The sequence below is a fragment of the Colletotrichum karsti genome (genome assembly GCF_011947395.1).
Source record: "Colletotrichum karsti strain CkLH20 chromosome Unknown Scaffold25, whole genome shotgun sequence".
Lineage (NCBI taxonomy): Eukaryota > Fungi > Ascomycota > Sordariomycetes > Glomerellales > Glomerellaceae > Colletotrichum > Colletotrichum karsti.
The window spans coordinates 85,911-104,108 of NW_024065925.1; the positions used below are offsets into that span (position 1 = coordinate 85,911).

Consider the following 18,198-nt stretch of genomic DNA (forward strand, 5'->3'; position numbering starts at 1 on the left):
CTGACCACTCTAGCTTCGATGATAGCGTCCCTTCATTGCCTCCGTACGCCGCGTTGGCACAGAGAACCACAGCGGGTGCTGCTTAGTCGTCTTTTGGCCACATGAGGGTTTCTATTCCGGGTCGTTGCCATCTCCATAGCTGTAACCCAGGCCGGAGGGAGAAACACTCCAGTGGGTGCACTGGACGTGAAAAGAGCTGGCCACACGCGTATGTAGAGGAAACTGCGCCGTCACCCTGTTAGACGACGCTGTGGCACCCGTGTGCGTGGCCAGAAGGGATTGCACTTGTAAAAACCCTGAACCGTCCAGACTCCAACGTGCCGTTTGCCAGGCACAGGGGCCAAGCGCCGTTGGGGCAGGGATCGTCGCATTTCGCACAAGTATCGTTACTTTGGCGGCGGGACACGAATACTTCAGCCGTCTCGTGGTCTCTGGCGTCGGAGGCTGGTATCGGGCACAACTTTGTGACCGTCAGGCAACGAACCGCTACGGCCAGTCTAGTCTGTACGAAGTGCGATCTTGGCCCGGTGGGAACCTGCAGGTCGTTTTGGTGGAATACCCTCAATTTTCCTTCGTATTCGTCCCCAACTCCCTGAACAGGCGGTTCGAAAGATGCTGCAACCCGTATTGCTGCGGGCTGTCCACGGCCTCGGGGCCCGGCACTGGCCGCCGTCGACATGGGCTTCGACTCTCAAAGGGCCTGGATTCACGTCCCCATCGCTCAAGATTTCTGACTTCTCATTTCTCCCCGCCTGTTGAGATCGGAGTTTTGTAGTGCGCTGGGCGGATAACCGTACCGTTGCCCCATTGCTGTTGTCATAGCATGGCTGTCTGCGACGCTGAGACTTTTGGCTCCTTTCCTGACGTTGCATCTTTGCCATTATCTGCTTATCAGCTCACCAGCCTGAGACTCTGTTCATTATCCGAAGTCCCCTCCTTCGCGGCGATGCTACCGAAGGTTTCGACTATGAAGTCATGGCCGCCGCGGCTGGCAAGGCAGGGGCAGCATTCCAAGGATTCGACGGACTCTATGCCACCTGAGAGTCAGGACGTCGTAACGGGAACTCCTGCAGCTCTTGCGGCGTGGCTGCAAGTGAGCGAGCTTCATCACTGTCTGTGGCTTCTTTCAGCCTGCTCGCCCGGCGGCTGACCAGGGTCCCGATTCCTAGCGCTCCTGAGGGCGATCAGTTAAGATTGGCGTCCCATCACAACGTCATGGCGGCGGGGGCCGTTCCTCTCGTCGACTTCCCAGCTTACACGGCGTAATTTCGTCATCCCTCACCCGCGGCCTCAATCTGCTTCCTTTTTGGGGGCGGGAAATCACTCCACGGCTTCGAGCTGCGCGGCTTGATGTAGTGAGACTCTCAGGCGGCGATTGAGCAACCTTCCAACGGTTGCATGCGAGATATTGTCAAACGTGTCGTGCTCCCCCATCTTTTCTGCTGAGTGGTCCAATGTATCCTGCAGGTATCGGCCGCATCGTCGCTCTCGTGCCTGTCAAACTCGACACGTAGTGCAAACTCCCCGGATGATGTTGCTGGTGCTGCGTTATGCTGCATGCTGAGAGTCGCGGCACTGATCGTGTTGGGTGAACAACTAATACAGCCATATTAGTCCGTCGCTCATAGCGGGACCTTGTCCCATCTCGCTGCTGCGTCTCGTCTCTTAGTAGGGATATGCCGTGCGGCTCTGTGCTCATCCATGCCGTGTATGTCGGTTGCGAAGGTCGATATCGAAAGCAGAAGCGACAGGGCCTTCGCAGACCACGATGTCAGAGAAATCTCGTCGCAGAAGCCTGACACAGACGCCATTGAGAGGTATGCCGGATGACTGCAGATGTCGAAGATTCGAGGACGAACCAAGTCTCCCTCGTCAACCTGACATATGGATCGTCGTCACTGGCCTGCTGCCGCTCATACTGCTTGGTAGGTAGTTCGCCATGAATTTGGCAGCGGCCAGAACGATTTCTGCGCGTCACACGCGGACCTCCATCGGATGTTTTGCTCTTCTTGGTCTGACCTTCGGATTAGGCGTTCCTCGCGAGCGCTGCTGGATGGCTGTCAAGCCGTCAGCATCGGATCTGGCAGGTCTGTTCTGTGGCTGCGGCGCAGACCAGAATGCAGCAGGTCAGAGCAGATTTGCGCATTTGATTTCATGGCCAATAGTGGTTGAGCACAACCCCTTTCATCTGATGAATTTTGTCCCTGGCGTCCACGCTAGGCTGGGACATGCCAAAAAGCAAATCCAGTGTTTCGACGCTTGCTGGGGCCTGTCGAAGGAGGGTTTTGAACCAATCGTCGCCCGGTGATATTGGAAGTCGGCCTGCAAAGGGCAACCAGTGGAAAGACGCGAACAACGTGAGATGAGTCTGGGTCCGAAGAGACGGATTTGATGGCGCGGGAGATGAAAGTCAAAGGCTGCAGTCAGTCGAGACACACAGGACAGGGCAGACTCGGAAATGCCTGGATGCCATGTGGGCAGACAGGCGGGAACGGGCTGGGGTTCAGCGCAGATCGCCGCTGGTGGCATTGAAGGGTGTGTTCATCTGCCCATCTCGGTCCCGTTCGACTCGAAATTGGCAGTTCTTTGGCCGTCTGATTGGTTTCAATGGAAGCGAGCTTGAAGCCGTGGTGATTAATTGTAAGGCGATTTGTCGTCAAGCGTAATGGCTACTGGGGCTTGTAGTTGTTCTAGACTGGACAGTTCGGTCCGCTTTGGATGTCCTGGTGACGCCGGTATTATTTGATTTTGCGGGGAGCGGTAGGTACTCTGTGCAAGTGAGATATTGTCCGAAATCAATCGATATCCCGGGGCCGTCTTTCTGTGGTATCCGTAAGACAGGTGGATGCGTCTTCATGTCGCTTTAATCCGGCCCAACGCTGCCTCTGTCTAAGAGGCACGGCGTGTGTGTGGACATGTGCTGATAGAGCCCTCGAGTCGTCGCTGTCCATATTTTGCATGGCCGCTTCGCGACAAGGTTTCCTTGTGCCCCGAACAATCTGTCGAAGATGAGACTGTTTCTGCTTATTGACGAATCGGCTTTTGGACGTTTGCCAAAAGCGATGAAGGCAGGCACGGACTGGAAGGCACCGGGAATAGCTCGGACGGGACTGGACATGCTGGACAAAGTGATGACTCATTATCACGTGATATCGAGTCCTTATCGATAACGACACGTTGTCGCAGCAACACGCCGCCCGACCGGCCGGTTCTGTTTATGGCAATTAAACTCACACACAATCTTTTGACACCCAAGAGTCGCGACGACCAGCTCGAGCATCCAACTACCCAACTTTTGGACCGATTCTACATATACCACATCGCAGCGCATTGCTCCCGGAAGGAGCTTATCATCCATCGCCCAAGATGTCGTACAATCCTCGAATGAGCATCATCCCTACCTCCCAAACCCAGTCACGGAACACACGCAAGAAGGAAGATGAAGCAGACGCGTTTATGCGCCTTCCGGACAAGGAAATTGTCGGCTGCATAACGGACATCGGCATTCCTTTCACTATCGCCGACCTCCAGAAACCGAACCCCGTCCAGGTGCAGATGATCTTCGAGTGGTTTGCCGAGCTCCTGCTCAACGCAACCCGCGAGAGCGTCGAGCCTGCCATGCGCGCCGCCGCCGAAGACATCTGTGGTGAATACTCCGATATTGTTCCTCCCGATACGCGAAACCTCATGGGCTTCTATGTCTCTCTGCGACGTCTGCTTTCGGAATGCGGAATTAATGATTTCAGCTTCAACGATTTGTACAAGCCCTCGCATGACCGACTGGTCAAGATCTTCAGCTACCTGATCAACTTCGTGCGCTTCCGCGAGTCACAGACGAGCGTCATCGACGAGCACTTCAACAAGGCCGAGACGACCAAGGCCCGCATTGAGAACCTTTACTCCGAAAACCAGGAGATGGAGGTGCGCATCGCCGACATGAAGCGGAACCGCAAGGCCATGGAGGCTCAAGTCCGGGAAAAGACAACGCGTAACGAGGACTTGAAGCAGAGGTTGCTGGACCTACGGCGAAACCAGGAGCGAGTAGCAGCGCGCCTCGAGGACGCCAAGGTCAAGAAGACGGAGCTTACTGCCACTCTGGAGGACAAGACGGCGCAGAAGCTGGCGTTGAAGCAGGAGAGCCAAAAGCTGAGGCCCTACGTCATGCAAAGTCCCTCGGCGTTACAGGCCAGCCTTACGGAACTGAGCAATGCGCTCAGCAGCGAGAAGGCACACATTGACTCGCTCGACCGCCGCTCGCGCGCTCTACAGACTTCTGCGGACTCCTTTGCGGTGGTGTCAACAGACGTGGCGTCCTGCATCAAGATCCTTGACGAGATTGGCATCGAGCTTGCCAAAGAAGAGGAAGAGAACCTCAAGAACTCCAAGCAGCGCGATGCCCTTTCCGAGCGCGGTAACAACGTGCGAGAGGTCGAGCGGACCGAAGCGTTGCTATCGAGACAGCTGCTCAAGTGGAACGAGCGGACGGAGAAACTACGTGAACAGAGCTCTGCCAAGGCCCAGGAGGCCAAGGAAAAGATGGAAGAGCTGCGCGCCATACACCGGAAGCTCACAGAGGAGCGGACGGACAAGGGCAAGGACATTGAGAGAAGAAGAGTTCGCATTGAGCAAACCGAGAAAAAGGTACGGCCAAAGCCCGGAGCACTTGACATCATTCGCTAACTCTGTAACAGATGGTTGATCTTAAGGAGAACATCGAGAACGAGATCCACAGCGCCTACGACGAGTTCCTCAAGATGGACTCGCATATCAAGCTGTACATCACAGAGATGGATCAGGCCATGCTGTCGTGAGAGAATGTTTTGCCGTACATGATTCTTTTCGGTTACGAGGACATGAGTTGAGGATACCCGGGCTCGGCGTTTGGGGAGGTAGTTTGTTTTCATGGGTACCGACATAATGAAATACCAGGCATGCAATCCGTTGCGAATTTCGTTTCTACTTCAGTGTTGGTCTTGGGGTTTCTCTTCTGGCCATTGAATGTCCCAATAGCCTGTTTGGAATCGGAACCAGCGACCCAGCACTCTTTTCACATGCACCGTCCTCCCAGTCCATCCGCCCTCATCCCTTCTCAAGCTCCCACTCAGCACTGGGGCGTCTTCTCGCAGGAGAGCCTTGAAATCCTGGTGACCTCCTGCGCCCTTGGGTTCCACGATGATTGGTTTGAACTGGGTCCGCTGAGCTGCTTCGACCAGCACGGCGGCTGAGCTGCCAATGCCTTGCGCACTCCATTCACTGCTGTCCCGGTGAAGATCAAGGAATCCGTAGATGAGAAGTAAAGGGAGTTTCTGCTTATTCGATGGCAGAGGAGGGTTTGGAGGAGGTGGTATCGAGGAGTCCGCAGGGGAGAAGACGGATAAATTGGCGCGAAGATGGGCGACGGTCGGAACGAAGATGAGGCGGATGTGACGAGCGATGACCTCCCGAAAAAGCGGCGCTCCGAGGAGAGGATGCGGAGGATCTTGGTCCAGATGTGCTTCCCAGCGCTCGAGTCGTTCTTCAGTGACCTGGCTCTTGATGTCTGCTGTTACTGACGAGACGAATTCCTCTTCGGGACAGCCAATGATGATAGTGGTCGGATGTGCTTGGAATGTGACGATGTAATGGAGCAGCTCGGTTGGCGAAGCTGAGGAGAGAACCGTTGGCGTCATTATCAGAGCGATTTCGTAGGAGTACCAAGCAATATGCCCATCCTGATTTCCAACTGTGCGGTATTTTTTTTTAAAAAGGCGTAGAGTAGTGGCGTCTTTGCTCGCGGAAATGTCGTGTAAGTGACATTCCGAAGTGATAATTCCACGATGCCAGGACATCAGGTAAGCTTTCAGATCTTGGTGGGGCTAAACCTCCAGGTCCAGTGGATCACATTCCGGGCAGGTTCACATGGCGCCCTCTGGCGGGGCAGCCCCCTCAAGCTCGTCCCCTAAACCGATTTTGGGGGATTTTTTAGGTGGCCGGGGCGCCTGGATCCTGTCTGCTCTTCAGGCGGGTGCAAGCCGACGGGACAGCTCACCTCAGCACGCCAGCCAGTCAAGTCAGCCTCTGCCCCTCGCCAGTCCTCATCCGTCCTCAGCCTCCGAGGTCCCAAGCACGAGACGTCATTTCCCTCCCTGCAAACACGGTAGCTCTCCCTTCTCCAACGCACCTCACCTAGGTCACGAAGCTCGATATCCGCTTGGACTCTGCCCGCCGCTCGCCATGGAGTCCATAGCCAGGATTTCCAGTCTGCTCGAGAGCGGTAGGCGCTCCCAACTACCGCTGAGCTGACCGTCTTTTGTTCGCTGACGTCTATCCTGTCTAGCTCGAGAGCTCACCCTCGATGCCGCCTCGGCGACGCGCAGCTCCCGCAGCACCGGCCGCCCTCTCGACCGTACGCAGATCAAGAAGCTGCTGGACAGTCGAAATGAGCGCGAGGTTCTCGACGGCTTGCGCCGCGTCCTTTCGGTACGCTTCCGGTCGATACCGCCCGCTGCAGAACATCATGGCTAACCGAATCGCGTCCAGATGATGTATCGTGGCCAGAAGACGCTGCCCTTCTTCTCCTCGGTCGTCAAGAATGTCGCCTCCCCGAACATCGAAATCAAGAAGCTCGTCTACATCTATCTCATCCACCATGCCGAACAAGAACCCGACCTCGCCCTCCTCTCCATCAACACCATCCAGAAATCCCTCTCCGATACCAATCCTCAAGTCCGCGCACTCGCACTCAAGACCATGTCCGGTATCCGAGTCCCCGTCATCAGCCAAATCGTGTCTCTCGCGATCAAGAAGGGCGTGGCAGACATGAGCCCCTACGTTCGCCGCGCGGCTGCCCTGTCTATTCCCAAGTGCTACCGACTCGACCCGACCCAGCTACCGCAGCTTCTCGACTACCTGACAACGCTCATCGGCGATAAGCAGTACTTTGTTGCCGGCGCTGCGGTGTCGGCCTTCCTTGAGATATGTCCCGACCGCATCGATCTCATCCACCAGCACTACCGAGCACTGGTCAAGAAGATTGTCGACATGGACGAATGGAGCCAGCTGGCGACGTTACGAATGATGACATACTACGCCAGAAAGTGCTTCCCGAGACGAACACGAAGCGTGAAGAGCCAGGAAAAGACGGCAGATTTGGGCGATTTCTACGGCGAGACTACGCAAGATGGAGGGGAAGAGCAGCAGATCGTCGTACTGGACCCGGATCTGGCGATGCTCCTCAATGGGATCAAGCCTCTGCTCCAAAGTCGAAACTCTGCCGTCGTCATAGCAGTTACGAGATGCTATGCGGAGATCGGGACGCCGGAATACGTCAAGATTGCCATCGGGCCGCTCGTGGCACTGCTGAGGGGCGCACAAGACATCCAACAGGTGGCTCTCTACAACATTGTGTCGGTTTGCCTGACAAGACCAAATGACTTCGTCAAATACGCCAGCCACTTTCTTGTGAGGGCTACGGACCCTGCACAAGTGTGGGAGTTGAAACTGGAAATCCTGACGCTCATCTTCCCCCATTCGCCGCCTCACATCAAGAGCCTGATCTTGAACGAGCTCGAGCACTTTTCAGGGTCCACAAACAAGGCATTGGTACGAGAGGCAGTGCGCGCCATCGGACGATGCGCCCAGACGGATTCGTCTACCGCCCCTCGCTGCTTGCGATTGTTGTTGGGGCAAATCACGAGTCTGGACGGGACCTTGGCAGCCGAGTCCCTAACTGTCATCCGTCACCTAATTCAGCAAGATCCCCAAGGTCACGTCGGCACCGTCGTTCGTTTGGCGAAGAATCTGGATTCCGCAACAGATCCTCAAGCGCGGGCAACCATTATATGGTTGGTTGGAGAGTTTTCAGGTCTGAAGGGCGAAGATAACATCGCCGCCGATGTCCTACGAATTCTTCTCAAGGACTTTGCCAGCGAGGCCGAGGCAGCCAAGGGCCAGATTCTACTGCTGGCTGCCAAGGTGTATCTGCACCACATAAATCGGCTGAACGAGAACAAGAGTGAGGAGGAGGCAGCTATTTCAAGTCAGGATGACCACCCTGTGGCCAAGCTTTGGGACTATGTGCTGCTACTCGTCCGCTACGATACATCTTACGACCTCCGCGACCGAGCGCGCATGTACCGGGCGTTGCTCTCCGTTCCGCAGCTGGCCACGTTGATGCTGCTGGCGCCAAAGCCAGCGCCGCAAGCACCAAGCCCCTCAGAAACTCGCAAGGGGTTCATGCTCGGTTCATCAACGTTGGTTTTGGCGGGAGGTGGTGGAATCCATGGGCTGCGCGGCTATGAGGCCCTTCCCGACTGGGTGGCCGATGGCGCGGAACCAGACCCGCGGCTGCGCGATACCGAAGCGGCGCCGTCAAGCTACGGCGAGGAGAAGAGCGTGCCGGCGAGCCAAATGCTCGACAGTGCGGTGAAGGCTGCGCCGACCAAGACCAACGGCCTCGGCGAGGGTGTTGGAGGGAAAACGCTCGACGACTGGCTGGCAGAAGGCGACGCTGAAGAAGAAGAAGAGGAATCCGAGAGCGAAGAAGAAGATGATGACGACAACGACGATGAGGAAGAAGACGATTCCGAGGACGAAGATGAAGAAGACGACGAAGAAGAAGAGGAGGAGAGCGAAAGTGACGACGACGAAGCGGGTCGTCTGGTCAAATCATGACAGCACGTCCCAGGCACCAATTCCTAGAACTCACCTCGACAGAGGAGAGAGAATATACAAATACAACAAACATGTTTTCCGAAACTTGACAAGCTTTTGGTGCACCCGACTCATGACCGAGAACAGTCTATCGGGCCACGCAGAACCGTCGGCTACGAGATCCCACTCAACCATCACACCATGTTAATCGAAGACGGGAAAGGGACACACGATGCTGCGGACAGGTCGACTGGCCCTGCTGGCTGGAGTGACAAAAAACGACACGTGCACACAGCGTACCTTCTCCTTATCACCAATCTGCAGATAATTCGTTCCCACGCCCTACTGATTCGGCGAGATTGATTGCGCCGACAGTCTGGGCGTCGTGTTACCGTCCTACGGGGTTTGCTCCGGCGGGTTACCAACGAAATGGGAAGCCACGCGGGCAGCAGGCATTTTAAGGACATTGTTCGCAAGGCGATCCGAGAGACCCGACGGACCCGCTCGCGTGTGCAGCCGAAATATCTCGGTTAGGCACTCGAGAGACGCCTGGACGACATCGCTTAACTCGTACATCTCGTTTAGGAATTGCAAAACCCGGCCTAGTGGGCACGATGCGGACTTTGGCCAAGGCGCTAGAAGGAGCTAAGACTCGGGGTGTTGGCCGTGAGAATTCCATTCCCTACCGCCACTGCCATTGCCATCCCGAGCCGATGTCTCTAGCGTAGGGGGACGTAGGTGATCTTAACGTTGTCGTCTTGTATCTGTCTTGCAAGACGATGAGCCGCAAACAAAAGGTTTCGGAGTGGCACACAGTTTCCCTCCAGGAAAAAGAAAAGGTTACGTTGAAAGAGGCGAGGAGTATCGAATCTGTTTATGATTCTCAACAGGCATTTATCTCTCCCGCTCCTCTACCTTATTCCGTCCAGTGTGACACTCCAATGTCATCTCACTGGATAGAACATTCCCACATTCAATGGTCATCCAATGGCCGTCAAAGTCCTCCCGGTTTACGGGCGCATTGCTTTCCCATTCGAGCAGTCCAGCGGGTCCTCGGGTAGAGCACTGAGATCTTGGCTCCAGGCTTAGCGTCTTCGTTTGCCGCACGTCTGTTCTTTCGATGATTCAACGGGAGCTGTTCGTTTCGTTCGGTTTACTCGTTCCCGTCATACCAGGGCGGCGCAGCGACATGCCGTTGAGACGGCTTTCCTCAAGGTCCACCGCCCCCCTAATATACACGGAGGATGAGAGAGAGGAGGGCACGGCACATGTTGATGATTCCGTGCATGCATACATATCTAGATCTGGCGCGCCGTTCGTAGCTCGCACCGCGCCTACCTCGTTTCATCTGTACATGTCGTTTTGTTTCGAGCCCTTCTCTTCTTTGCGCTGGTGACTTGATAGATCTTCCGACGTGATTCATTATTCTGGACTACTTCTCGACGAGCAAGAGCTCATTCTACGGCGAGGGACGAAGAAGGGAGGGGAAGAGTAAGCACGCAGCTTCCGTATCACTGCCGCCGCGCCGCACATATCTCGAAGCTGCATTTCGACACAACACTAGACGCTTAATCCAACGCCGACTTCACGAGCATCACCAAGATGGCGACAAACGGAACTGCGGGGGTCCGCCGTCCCTTCAAGGAGTGCACCGAAGTCTCCGACTTCTGTCCCGTCGAGATGACGGTGCTGTCTTACTATCCCAACCTCGGCGCCAACATTTTCTTCGCCGTCGCCTTCGGCCTCGTTGTGCTGGTATCAGGCTTCCTAGGCACATGGAAGCGAACATGGACCTTCATGCTCTTCGTGACTGGTGGTACGATTTTGGAGACCGTTGGTATGAAATCCCATCAGACAGCCTTTCCCTTCATCTCAATCACGACAAGATGAACACATGCTCCGAGCTCCTGGCCTCTTCTTATCTGAACACAGCTAACATGGTTCATCCAGGCTACGTCGGACGCGTCCTGATGCACGACAACCCTTGGAACAAGGACGCCTTCCAGATGCAAATCTGCACCATCATCCTCGGCCCGACCTTCATCTGCGCCGGCATCTACCTCACCCTCAAGCACGTCTCCGCGAACCTCAACCCGGCCCTCTCGCGCATCCGTCCGCGGCTGTACCCGATCATCTTCCTCCCCGCCGACCTCACCTGCCTCATCATACAGGCCATCGGCGGCGGGCTCGCGGCCGCAGCGGGCCAGACAAACAAGAAGCTCCTGGACGGCGGCAACCGCGCCATCATTGCCGGAATCTGTCTCCAGGTCGTGGTGCTGATGTTGTTCGGGGTGGCGGGCGCCGACTACTTCATCCGCGTGCGGAGGTGGGCCGCGAGTCCCGATACCGATCCCGCGCAGCTCACGCTGTGGCACCAGAAGAAGTTCAAGCTGTTCATGTACAGCATCGTCGGGGCGTATGCTTGCGTCATGATCCGTTGCATCTACCGGTATGTCCTTTGCCCATTTATATTATGAGAGAACAGTTGTGCTGATAACCGACGCAGTGTTGCTGAGATGGCCGGCGGATGGGGCAACCACATCATGCAGGACGAGATCTCGTTCATGATTCTCGATAGCGGACTCGTGCTGATTTGCGTTTCGCTGCTGACAATCTTCCACCCCGGTGTCTTCTTCCCGCAGATGGCCAACTCGCGCAAGGTGGATGTTGGGGAAAAGAACGAGGCGACGACTACGACGACTCCTGAGGGCACCAAGGTCGAGTCGGGACGCGAGTCGGCATGAAAAGGGTCACTTTCACTTGTAATAGGATGAAGTTATCTTAGATGGATAGAAGGCCAATAGGCCTAGTTTCCTATCGAACTAGTTTGATGAGATTTTGCGTTTAGATTACAGACACATTATGACATGATCAATGACATATCCATAGTCTTTTTGAATCAAAACCATTGTTCCATTTCGCCATTCAAGAACACAACACTACTACACCGCTGCCTTTGTGTAAAAACTTTATCTAGCCAATCTCAACTGTTTTCACAATGCACTGTTCAAGTATCTACGTTCTTTGACTACATCACAGAGGCAGCAAAGACACCAAGCTTCCACCGCACCCTTTATCATAAAGTCGACTGTCCAGGACCAGAAGTGACCAAGACCATCTCAGTCGTTCCAGCAATCTTCGCAATACTGTCACGACGAACCATATAACACCCATAACTCCGTGCCCAAACCGGTGAGCCCATCATCATCAAGAAACCAATCCGATCCAGCCCAGACCACTGACCAGACAATGTGCCGCGCAGAAGCAACGACGCTCCAAATCTGCACCCTCTGCAGCACATCCGCCGTCAAGCCCTGCGGCGCCGTCGAAAAGTGCCCCGCCGCCCCGGCCTCCGAACCCCACTGCGGCGTCCTCCGCGTCCCGGCCCCCGGCCGCCCCGACCCGGACGTCGAGCACACCTCCGGGCTCGAGTTCGAGTCGCTACAGGTGGCCCGCGGATACACCGCCATCAATCCGAACCTCCACCGCCGCCCCAAGCCCAAGGCCTACACCTGCGAGCTGTGTCTCGACCACTACGGCCCCGAGGAAGCGAGAAAGAGAGCGGCGTGGTGGCGCAAGGAGCAGAGGTCAGTCATCAAGGGGATGAGAGTCACGCCGGGGCTGTCCATGGCAGGTTGGGTTGACGTTCTTCGATAAAAAAAAAACAGTACCATGTTCTACCCGGGACTCCGCAAAGCCCCGCCCGTCTAGCTGTCCTCGCCTCCGAGGTAGCGGTACACGACCGAAAAGTCCCTCCCCTTACACCTCTCCTCCCCCTCGGCAGCAGAGTACACCTCCGTAGCCCGCCCGGCAAGTTCCAGCCTCGCGCCGGCTTCCTTGGCCGCGACGACGGCCAGCCCGAGATCCTTGCGCATCAGCCCGATCCCGAATCCGCCCTTGTAGTCCCTCCCGGCCGGACTCCCCTCGACCACGCCCTTGACGGGGTTATTCACCTCGCTAGGCCAGCACTTGCCCGTACTGACGTTGATCACCCCCGCGAGCACCTTGGGATCTAGCCCCCACTTGATGCCCAGGTTCATCGCCTCGGCCGTGGCGATGTTGTTGATGGCCAGCAGGTAGTTGTTCGCCAGCTTGGCCGAAAGCCCCGTCCCCTGGGGCCCGCAGTGCAGCACGCGACGGCCCATGCGGAGGAGGACGGGCTCGATGCGCGAGAGGTGGGACTCCTCGCAGCCGAGCATGAAGGTCAGGGTTCCCGCCGTGGCGCCGACGACGCCGCCTGACATGGGGGCGTCGACGAAGATGCCGGAGGGCTGGGCCGCTGCGACGGAGGCGGCTACCTCGCGGGAGGAGGAGGGGTCGATCGTGGAGCAGTCTATGAAGATGCGCGGGCGCGGGGGGAGGTCTTTGAGGAGGGATGCGTAGACTGATTTCACGTGTGAGGGCTCGGGGAGGACTGTTATCACAGTGTCCTGGAAGGGTAAGTTAGCGATGCCTGCTCGGGATCCAGAGAGATGAAGTCATGAGAGCTGAGAGAGAGATCGATCATGAAGTCATGCAAGATGGCGTGAGAGAAAATGAGTGAACATACTGCTTCCGTGGAAGCGTCTTTTGCGCTGTCGACGACGGCAACCTTTGCTCCACCGGTCTGCGACTGTTCCATTTCCTTGGCCAAGTTCGAGACGGCTTCTTTGTTGATGTCAAAGATGCGGATGTCGTCTTTGGGACTCAGTCTCGACTGAAGATTCTTGGCCATTTGATAACCCTGGAATGTGTCAGTGGTCTCATCAAATACGATTCGAGGTCAAGCTTCGAACGATGGAGGGTGCTCACCATTTGACCCAAGCCGATGAAGCCATAACTATCCAATCGCCGCGGCGTGGTTGCAAAACCACGCCGCTGAATAAGTCGGAGAGCTCGAACCGTCGAATTGATCCTCATCTTCAAATCCGTCGTAATTATCGAATCAGAGGCGTCTATTGAGGGACAGAAATAAGAGGAAAGGGAAAAAAGGAAACGGCTCACACCCCGAAGAGCTCAAGCGGATGGAATGCGCCTCCAACCGAGCTACCCCAGCTTCTCGGTCTGCGGGGAGGGTTACGGTTATCCGGGGAGCCGGCCATTGCCGGTGTTAGCCACAAGTGTGAGCGCGGGTGACCTTGGCCCGACCCGCGCGAGATCCCCCAAGTTATCCCCCTCACCCTGTGCATGGTGTTAGCGGCCCCGGATTGGAGAAAAAGAGGACCCTTGGGGGTTCGTGTGTGTGCCGGGATGCCAGAGGGTGTCACACAGATTCAGGTACCAGGCAGGAGGGTGGCAGGGCACGAGGATATATCTGTAAAATGGATTTTAATTCGGGTTGGTAGATCGAGAAAGACTAAGCTCAAGCTGGTCGAGCTGTAGAGTAATCTTTGATCGTGTATTTTGGCATCGACCTCTGCGGCATCACTTGTCGAGGACGGTCCGGCGCCATTATAAGACAACCTCGTTCTTGCCTTAGGGTCACTTGTCAGCCGTCTCGGAGTGTTTGAAGAACCATGAATTCGATTCATCTGTCAACCGGTGCTTGTTGCTAATGAGCGACGACCTCAAACTGACAACGCCCAGAAATATCGCACAAAACATCAAGACAACTTGCCATCTGTACATACCCACCATGCCCAAAAGCAGAAACAAGCACCAGGAACGATACATCGATTACAACACCCTCAATCCTAAACCGTGCCTCGCCTTCCATGTCGCCCGTCGCCTGAAACGCGATCTCAATATACACGTAGTTAGTCCCACATCAACAATTCCCAATAGAGAGAGAGGGAGAGTGAAAGAAAGCCGGCCTGGATTGTTCCCAGGCTCTATCTGGGTATGAGCGAAAGAAAGGCAACGTAAAAAAAGGTTTGCCACCAGGTCTGCATCCCAGCAGCATCCAAAGAGCAACCGGACACTCCGTTGCTCCCCAGGCCAGACCACTCAACTCTCGATTCCGAAATGCACCCCGAATATCAACCCCCCCACACTGGTAACGACGTCTTCTTAGAACGATCCGGTAAAGTATGAAAAAGCGCTAGGTCAACAGTTAGCACACATCATTATGCATAAGGACTCGATAGAACATACCCCACGGCTACTGATAGCGCAGTCATGCCAAAGATGGCGCGCTTGCGCATACCCTGCTTCTTGATTTGGACCTGGGTCTCTTGGGTCTTGGCCTTCTTCGACCGGGGTTCTTCCGCAGTCTCGGCACCACCTTCCTTCTTCTCGTCCTCGTCATCCCCTGTTGAGATTTGCTCGGCGCCTCTCTTGCCTTTCTTAACGGCTGCATCCTGATTTGAGGCCGCCTCAACCATCTGCTTGGCTTCAGCGATCATACGGGCTGTCTCCTCGGCAGTTGGCGGCTGAGAGCTCAGTAGGGGAAGCTGGAGAGACACAGCAGTGTGCTTCGTCTCGTTTCCGTCCTCGTCTGTCTTGATGTCTTGGTCGACAAAGACCTTGGCCTTGGGGTCTTCCTCCCTCGGTTCGAGCACGACGCTGGGTTCCGCCTCGACGGTCTTGATGACAGTCTCCGCTTCGGCAACCTTGTCCTCTTCAATAACGCCGTTCACTTCGAGCTTGGTGGTGGTAGTGAGAGCAGGCGTAGTTTCCCTCGGCTCGACGGAATCGGCCTTCGCCCTGCGCTTACGGGGCGACCTGGTAGGCCTGGGGATCGTAGTCTTGGTCGGGCTGGCGGAGCGGCGAGATCTGCGGAGCTGAGTCGGGGTGGCAGGAGGAGCTAGTTGGGGAGTGGGCGCCTTGACGAACTCGAACTTGGGCGGCGCGGCGATCTTCTTGGGCGGGCTATCGGGCGCGTTGGAGACGGAGATGGTGGCAGGATCGAGCAGAGCGCGGATCCACGGCAGGATACGGTACTCCTCGGCCAGAGTCAAGGCGTGGTCGGGAGGAATCCACACGTTTCCAGCCGTCTCCTCGGGACTGGTAGTGGCGAGAGACTTGATGTACTTGCGCTCGGTTTCCTCCTCGGATGCCTCGGCGTAGGGGAAGGTGGCCTTGAACATGCCGGTAGCAGAGACGAAGCCATCGTGGCTGCGGCGCATCAGGAAGTAGCTGTTCGGGCTGGACTTGAAGATGCCGGAGACGATTCCTTTGGGCAGAGGGGCGCGAAGATGAGCATAGTCGAAAACACCGAGGGTAGATCCGTCGCTGTCGGGCATGTTGACCATCTTGGCCGTCAGTTGGGTCTGACCGAGGCGGCGGCGGGCAACGAGATCGCCGTCTGTGGCAGTGTGAGCAAAAGCCTCGGGCGCAATCAATCAGAAAGTCCTACATGGCGGTACATCTTCGAGCATTAGAGGGTTGTGCTTCTTAGGCAGGTGCCTCTCGACGGAAGGGGCTGTCGCGGAGGGCATCTTGATGGTGATGGGCTTGCGCCGTTGCGATTGGTGATTAAAGTGAGTATGTAAGGTGATGGCGATGCGCGCGTGAAGACGACCGGGGGTCTGAATGCTCGGATCGCGTTCGTCGCTAGGTAGCAAGGCTCGATCGGAGGAGTAAAGGACTATTCGGCGCGTCAGTCTGAGCACCGGATATGGCACGTTGGGCGCGCGAAAAAGGGCGAAGGTGGTGTCGGGTGTCGCTTACTGGACTCGTCGGAGCTGATGGACGTGACAGGTGGGTAGTCTTGTCGCGTATCCGTTCCTTACCTTTACAGGTAGGGTAGAAGGTTGCCGGTGCAGGGTGTGGAGATGATGTCAATGGAAAAAAAGGATTAGAATTGGTAAATGGAAGCAAACGGGAGTAGCGTCCCGTGAGGGTTACGAAAACTCAAAAGGGCGACGAAGTGTCTCGAGACTTTCAAAAGATGGATGGTTGGAAAAAGTCGAGAGAAAAAAGAGAGGAGACGGACGAGACGGGCGTGGATGGGCGCAAGGAGGAGAAGGAAAGTACGAAAGGGTCAAGTCGCGCGCGCGCGCAAATTGGAGCACCCGCTTTCCTCTCTCTCCTCTCTCTGTCTCTCACACACACCCGTACACTGAGGTGAGCACCGAGCAACGACGGCGACAGCGACGGCAACGGCAGTGGCAGCACCCGCAGAAGCACTTGCGCGCCAGCTGTGATAGGTGGTAGCTCTGGCAAGTGACTTCACGTTTTGGGGGGCGGCGGGAGGGTCCTACAGTCCTCTGTTCATTGGATTAAATTGATGGGGGGCATGGGGGTTTCCGCGAATGGGCTGAATGAGAATCTCCTGATGAAGAGTGCGAAATAGACAGGTACATCATTCTGTTGCTCTGTAATGCTCATATGGAAGTACCTCTTTATCACGTATACCACCTGCCGCGTCTCTCTACCAAGCGAACACCTCCCCGGCTCCTTCCCCGGAATGCAGACGCAACGAAGAAAAAAAAAAGTCCCCTGAGCGAGAGGAAAATTATCAGATGCGACGGTCCCTTTTTCCCTTTCCTATTCGGTGACCCTGGTTGATTTTTGGCAGCGATCTTTTTTTTGCAACCGTCCGACAGCTCTCTTCGGTTCAGTTGAGCACACGTTGCCTCAATCTTTGGACCGGAGCTCCTGGTCACCATCTCTGCCGACACGACCTCTCCTCTCCTCACCCAGCTGATCCCGGTTCTCAAATCCCAACATTCTCGTCGCGGACGCGAAAAGCTCTGAGCATCCTAGGAGCCGTTCGCAGCTAGAAGCGGGGACAGGGCCACAGCGCAAGGGGTCTCTGGTGGCTTCATCGAGGGTCTCTCATCAACATGGATGCCCCCTCCCCTTGCCGCATTCTTCGTCGCAACGAGACGAGCAGCAGCCAGCTCAAGGACTGAGCTCTGAAAGCTTCCAGGAGAGCAGACCGCGGGGAGCACCCAGCCCGCTATCCGTACCTACCTAACGGGCCAACCCTACGGATACCTCTGATAGCTTCAAGTCTTTGTACCCACGTTGCTTCTGCAGATTCGCGGGCAATCGACGTGTCCAAAGAACAGGACATGCCTTTTCCCAGGCCGTCCGATCTGGCGGAAACCCTCAAACAAAGGACGATCTACTTTACGCAGCAATGATGCCGACAATGAAGCTAGAGGGCATGACTTCACCATCTCCTTAATCGGAGCGAAACGAGCCGGGCCCCGGCACTCGATGGAGACGGCGGCATTGGCTGAGCAACGACAATCGAAGCCAAGGGGCCAGAAAATGCCATCTCATCGCTTTGGCGGGTTCCAAAGGCTCGGAACGTTTACGGCGATGATACGAATGGCGATGCCGGCGAAAGTGACTGCCGGAGCCGGGTCATGGTCAGAGACGGGAGCGGGAGCAGCAGAAGCATTTATCCAATCTGCATAAACATGCTGCACAAAATGATGACTGCGCCTGGGGTGCTCGGCAGTCCGATCCGCGCTCGAGATAAGACAAGAAGAGCCTCTCGTCTCTCCAACATCTACCTATCTGTACAGATGCAGGACGCAGCCTCCTTATTACCTAGGCCAGCACCCCGCATCCTGTGAGACTGGTGGCTGAATTGACTTCCACGAGGCACATGCGTCTCCTGATAGGTACCAAGAGGTCTCAGGAACAGAAGGCAGAAAACAGACATGGCAAGCCAGTGTCAGCAATCAACAT

General features: G+C 56.0%; 6 protein-coding genes across 6 annotated transcripts; 4 read left to right on the forward strand and 2 right to left on the reverse strand.

Moving 5' to 3' along the window:
• Positions 1-3,366: 3,366 nt before the first annotated feature.
• CkaCkLH20_07734 (Nuf2 family protein) lies at positions 3,367-4,811 on the forward strand (the record flags this gene model as incomplete). Its single annotated transcript, XM_038890450.1, has 2 exons — positions 3,367-4,641; positions 4,692-4,811. The coding sequence occupies 2 exons, from the start codon at positions 3,367-3,369 to the stop codon at positions 4,809-4,811; spliced, it is 1,395 nt and encodes a 464-aa protein (XP_038744058.1).
• A 150-nt stretch (positions 4,812-4,961) lies between these two features.
• CkaCkLH20_07735 (uncharacterized protein) lies at positions 4,962-5,669 on the reverse strand (the record flags this gene model as incomplete). Its single annotated transcript, XM_038890451.1, has 1 exon — positions 4,962-5,669. The coding sequence occupies one exon, from the start codon at positions 5,667-5,669 to the stop codon at positions 4,962-4,964; it is 708 nt and encodes a 235-aa protein (XP_038744059.1).
• A 544-nt stretch (positions 5,670-6,213) lies between these two features.
• On the forward strand, positions 6,214-8,652 carry CkaCkLH20_07736 (ap-3 adaptor complex subunit beta; the record flags this gene model as incomplete). The annotated part of the gene is made up of 3 exons (XM_038890452.1): positions 6,214-6,253; positions 6,317-6,459; positions 6,520-8,652. The coding sequence occupies 3 exons, from the start codon at positions 6,214-6,216 to the stop codon at positions 8,650-8,652; spliced, it is 2,316 nt and encodes a 771-aa protein (XP_038744060.1).
• Positions 8,653-10,233: 1,581 nt separating this feature from the next.
• CkaCkLH20_07737 (RTA1 like protein) lies at positions 10,234-11,375 on the forward strand (the record flags this gene model as incomplete). Its single annotated transcript, XM_038890453.1, has 3 exons — positions 10,234-10,468; positions 10,582-11,080; positions 11,138-11,375. 3 exons carry the CDS (start codon positions 10,234-10,236, stop codon positions 11,373-11,375), a joined length of 972 nt encoding a protein of 323 aa, XP_038744061.1.
• A 505-nt stretch (positions 11,376-11,880) lies between these two features.
• On the forward strand, positions 11,881-12,288 carry CkaCkLH20_07738 (uncharacterized protein; the record flags this gene model as incomplete). Its single annotated transcript, XM_038890454.1, has 1 exon — positions 11,881-12,288. One exon carries the CDS (start codon positions 11,881-11,883, stop codon positions 12,286-12,288), a length of 408 nt encoding a protein of 135 aa, XP_038744062.1.
• A 50-nt stretch (positions 12,289-12,338) lies between these two features.
• Positions 12,339-15,989, reverse strand: CkaCkLH20_07739 (apses transcription; the record flags this gene model as incomplete). Its single annotated transcript, XM_038890455.1, has 6 exons — positions 12,339-13,061; positions 13,181-13,354; positions 13,423-13,450; positions 14,627-14,650; positions 14,704-15,856; positions 15,908-15,989. The coding sequence occupies 6 exons, from the start codon at positions 15,987-15,989 to the stop codon at positions 12,339-12,341; spliced, it is 2,184 nt and encodes a 727-aa protein (XP_038744063.1).
• Between the last annotated feature and the right edge of the window lie 2,209 nt (positions 15,990-18,198).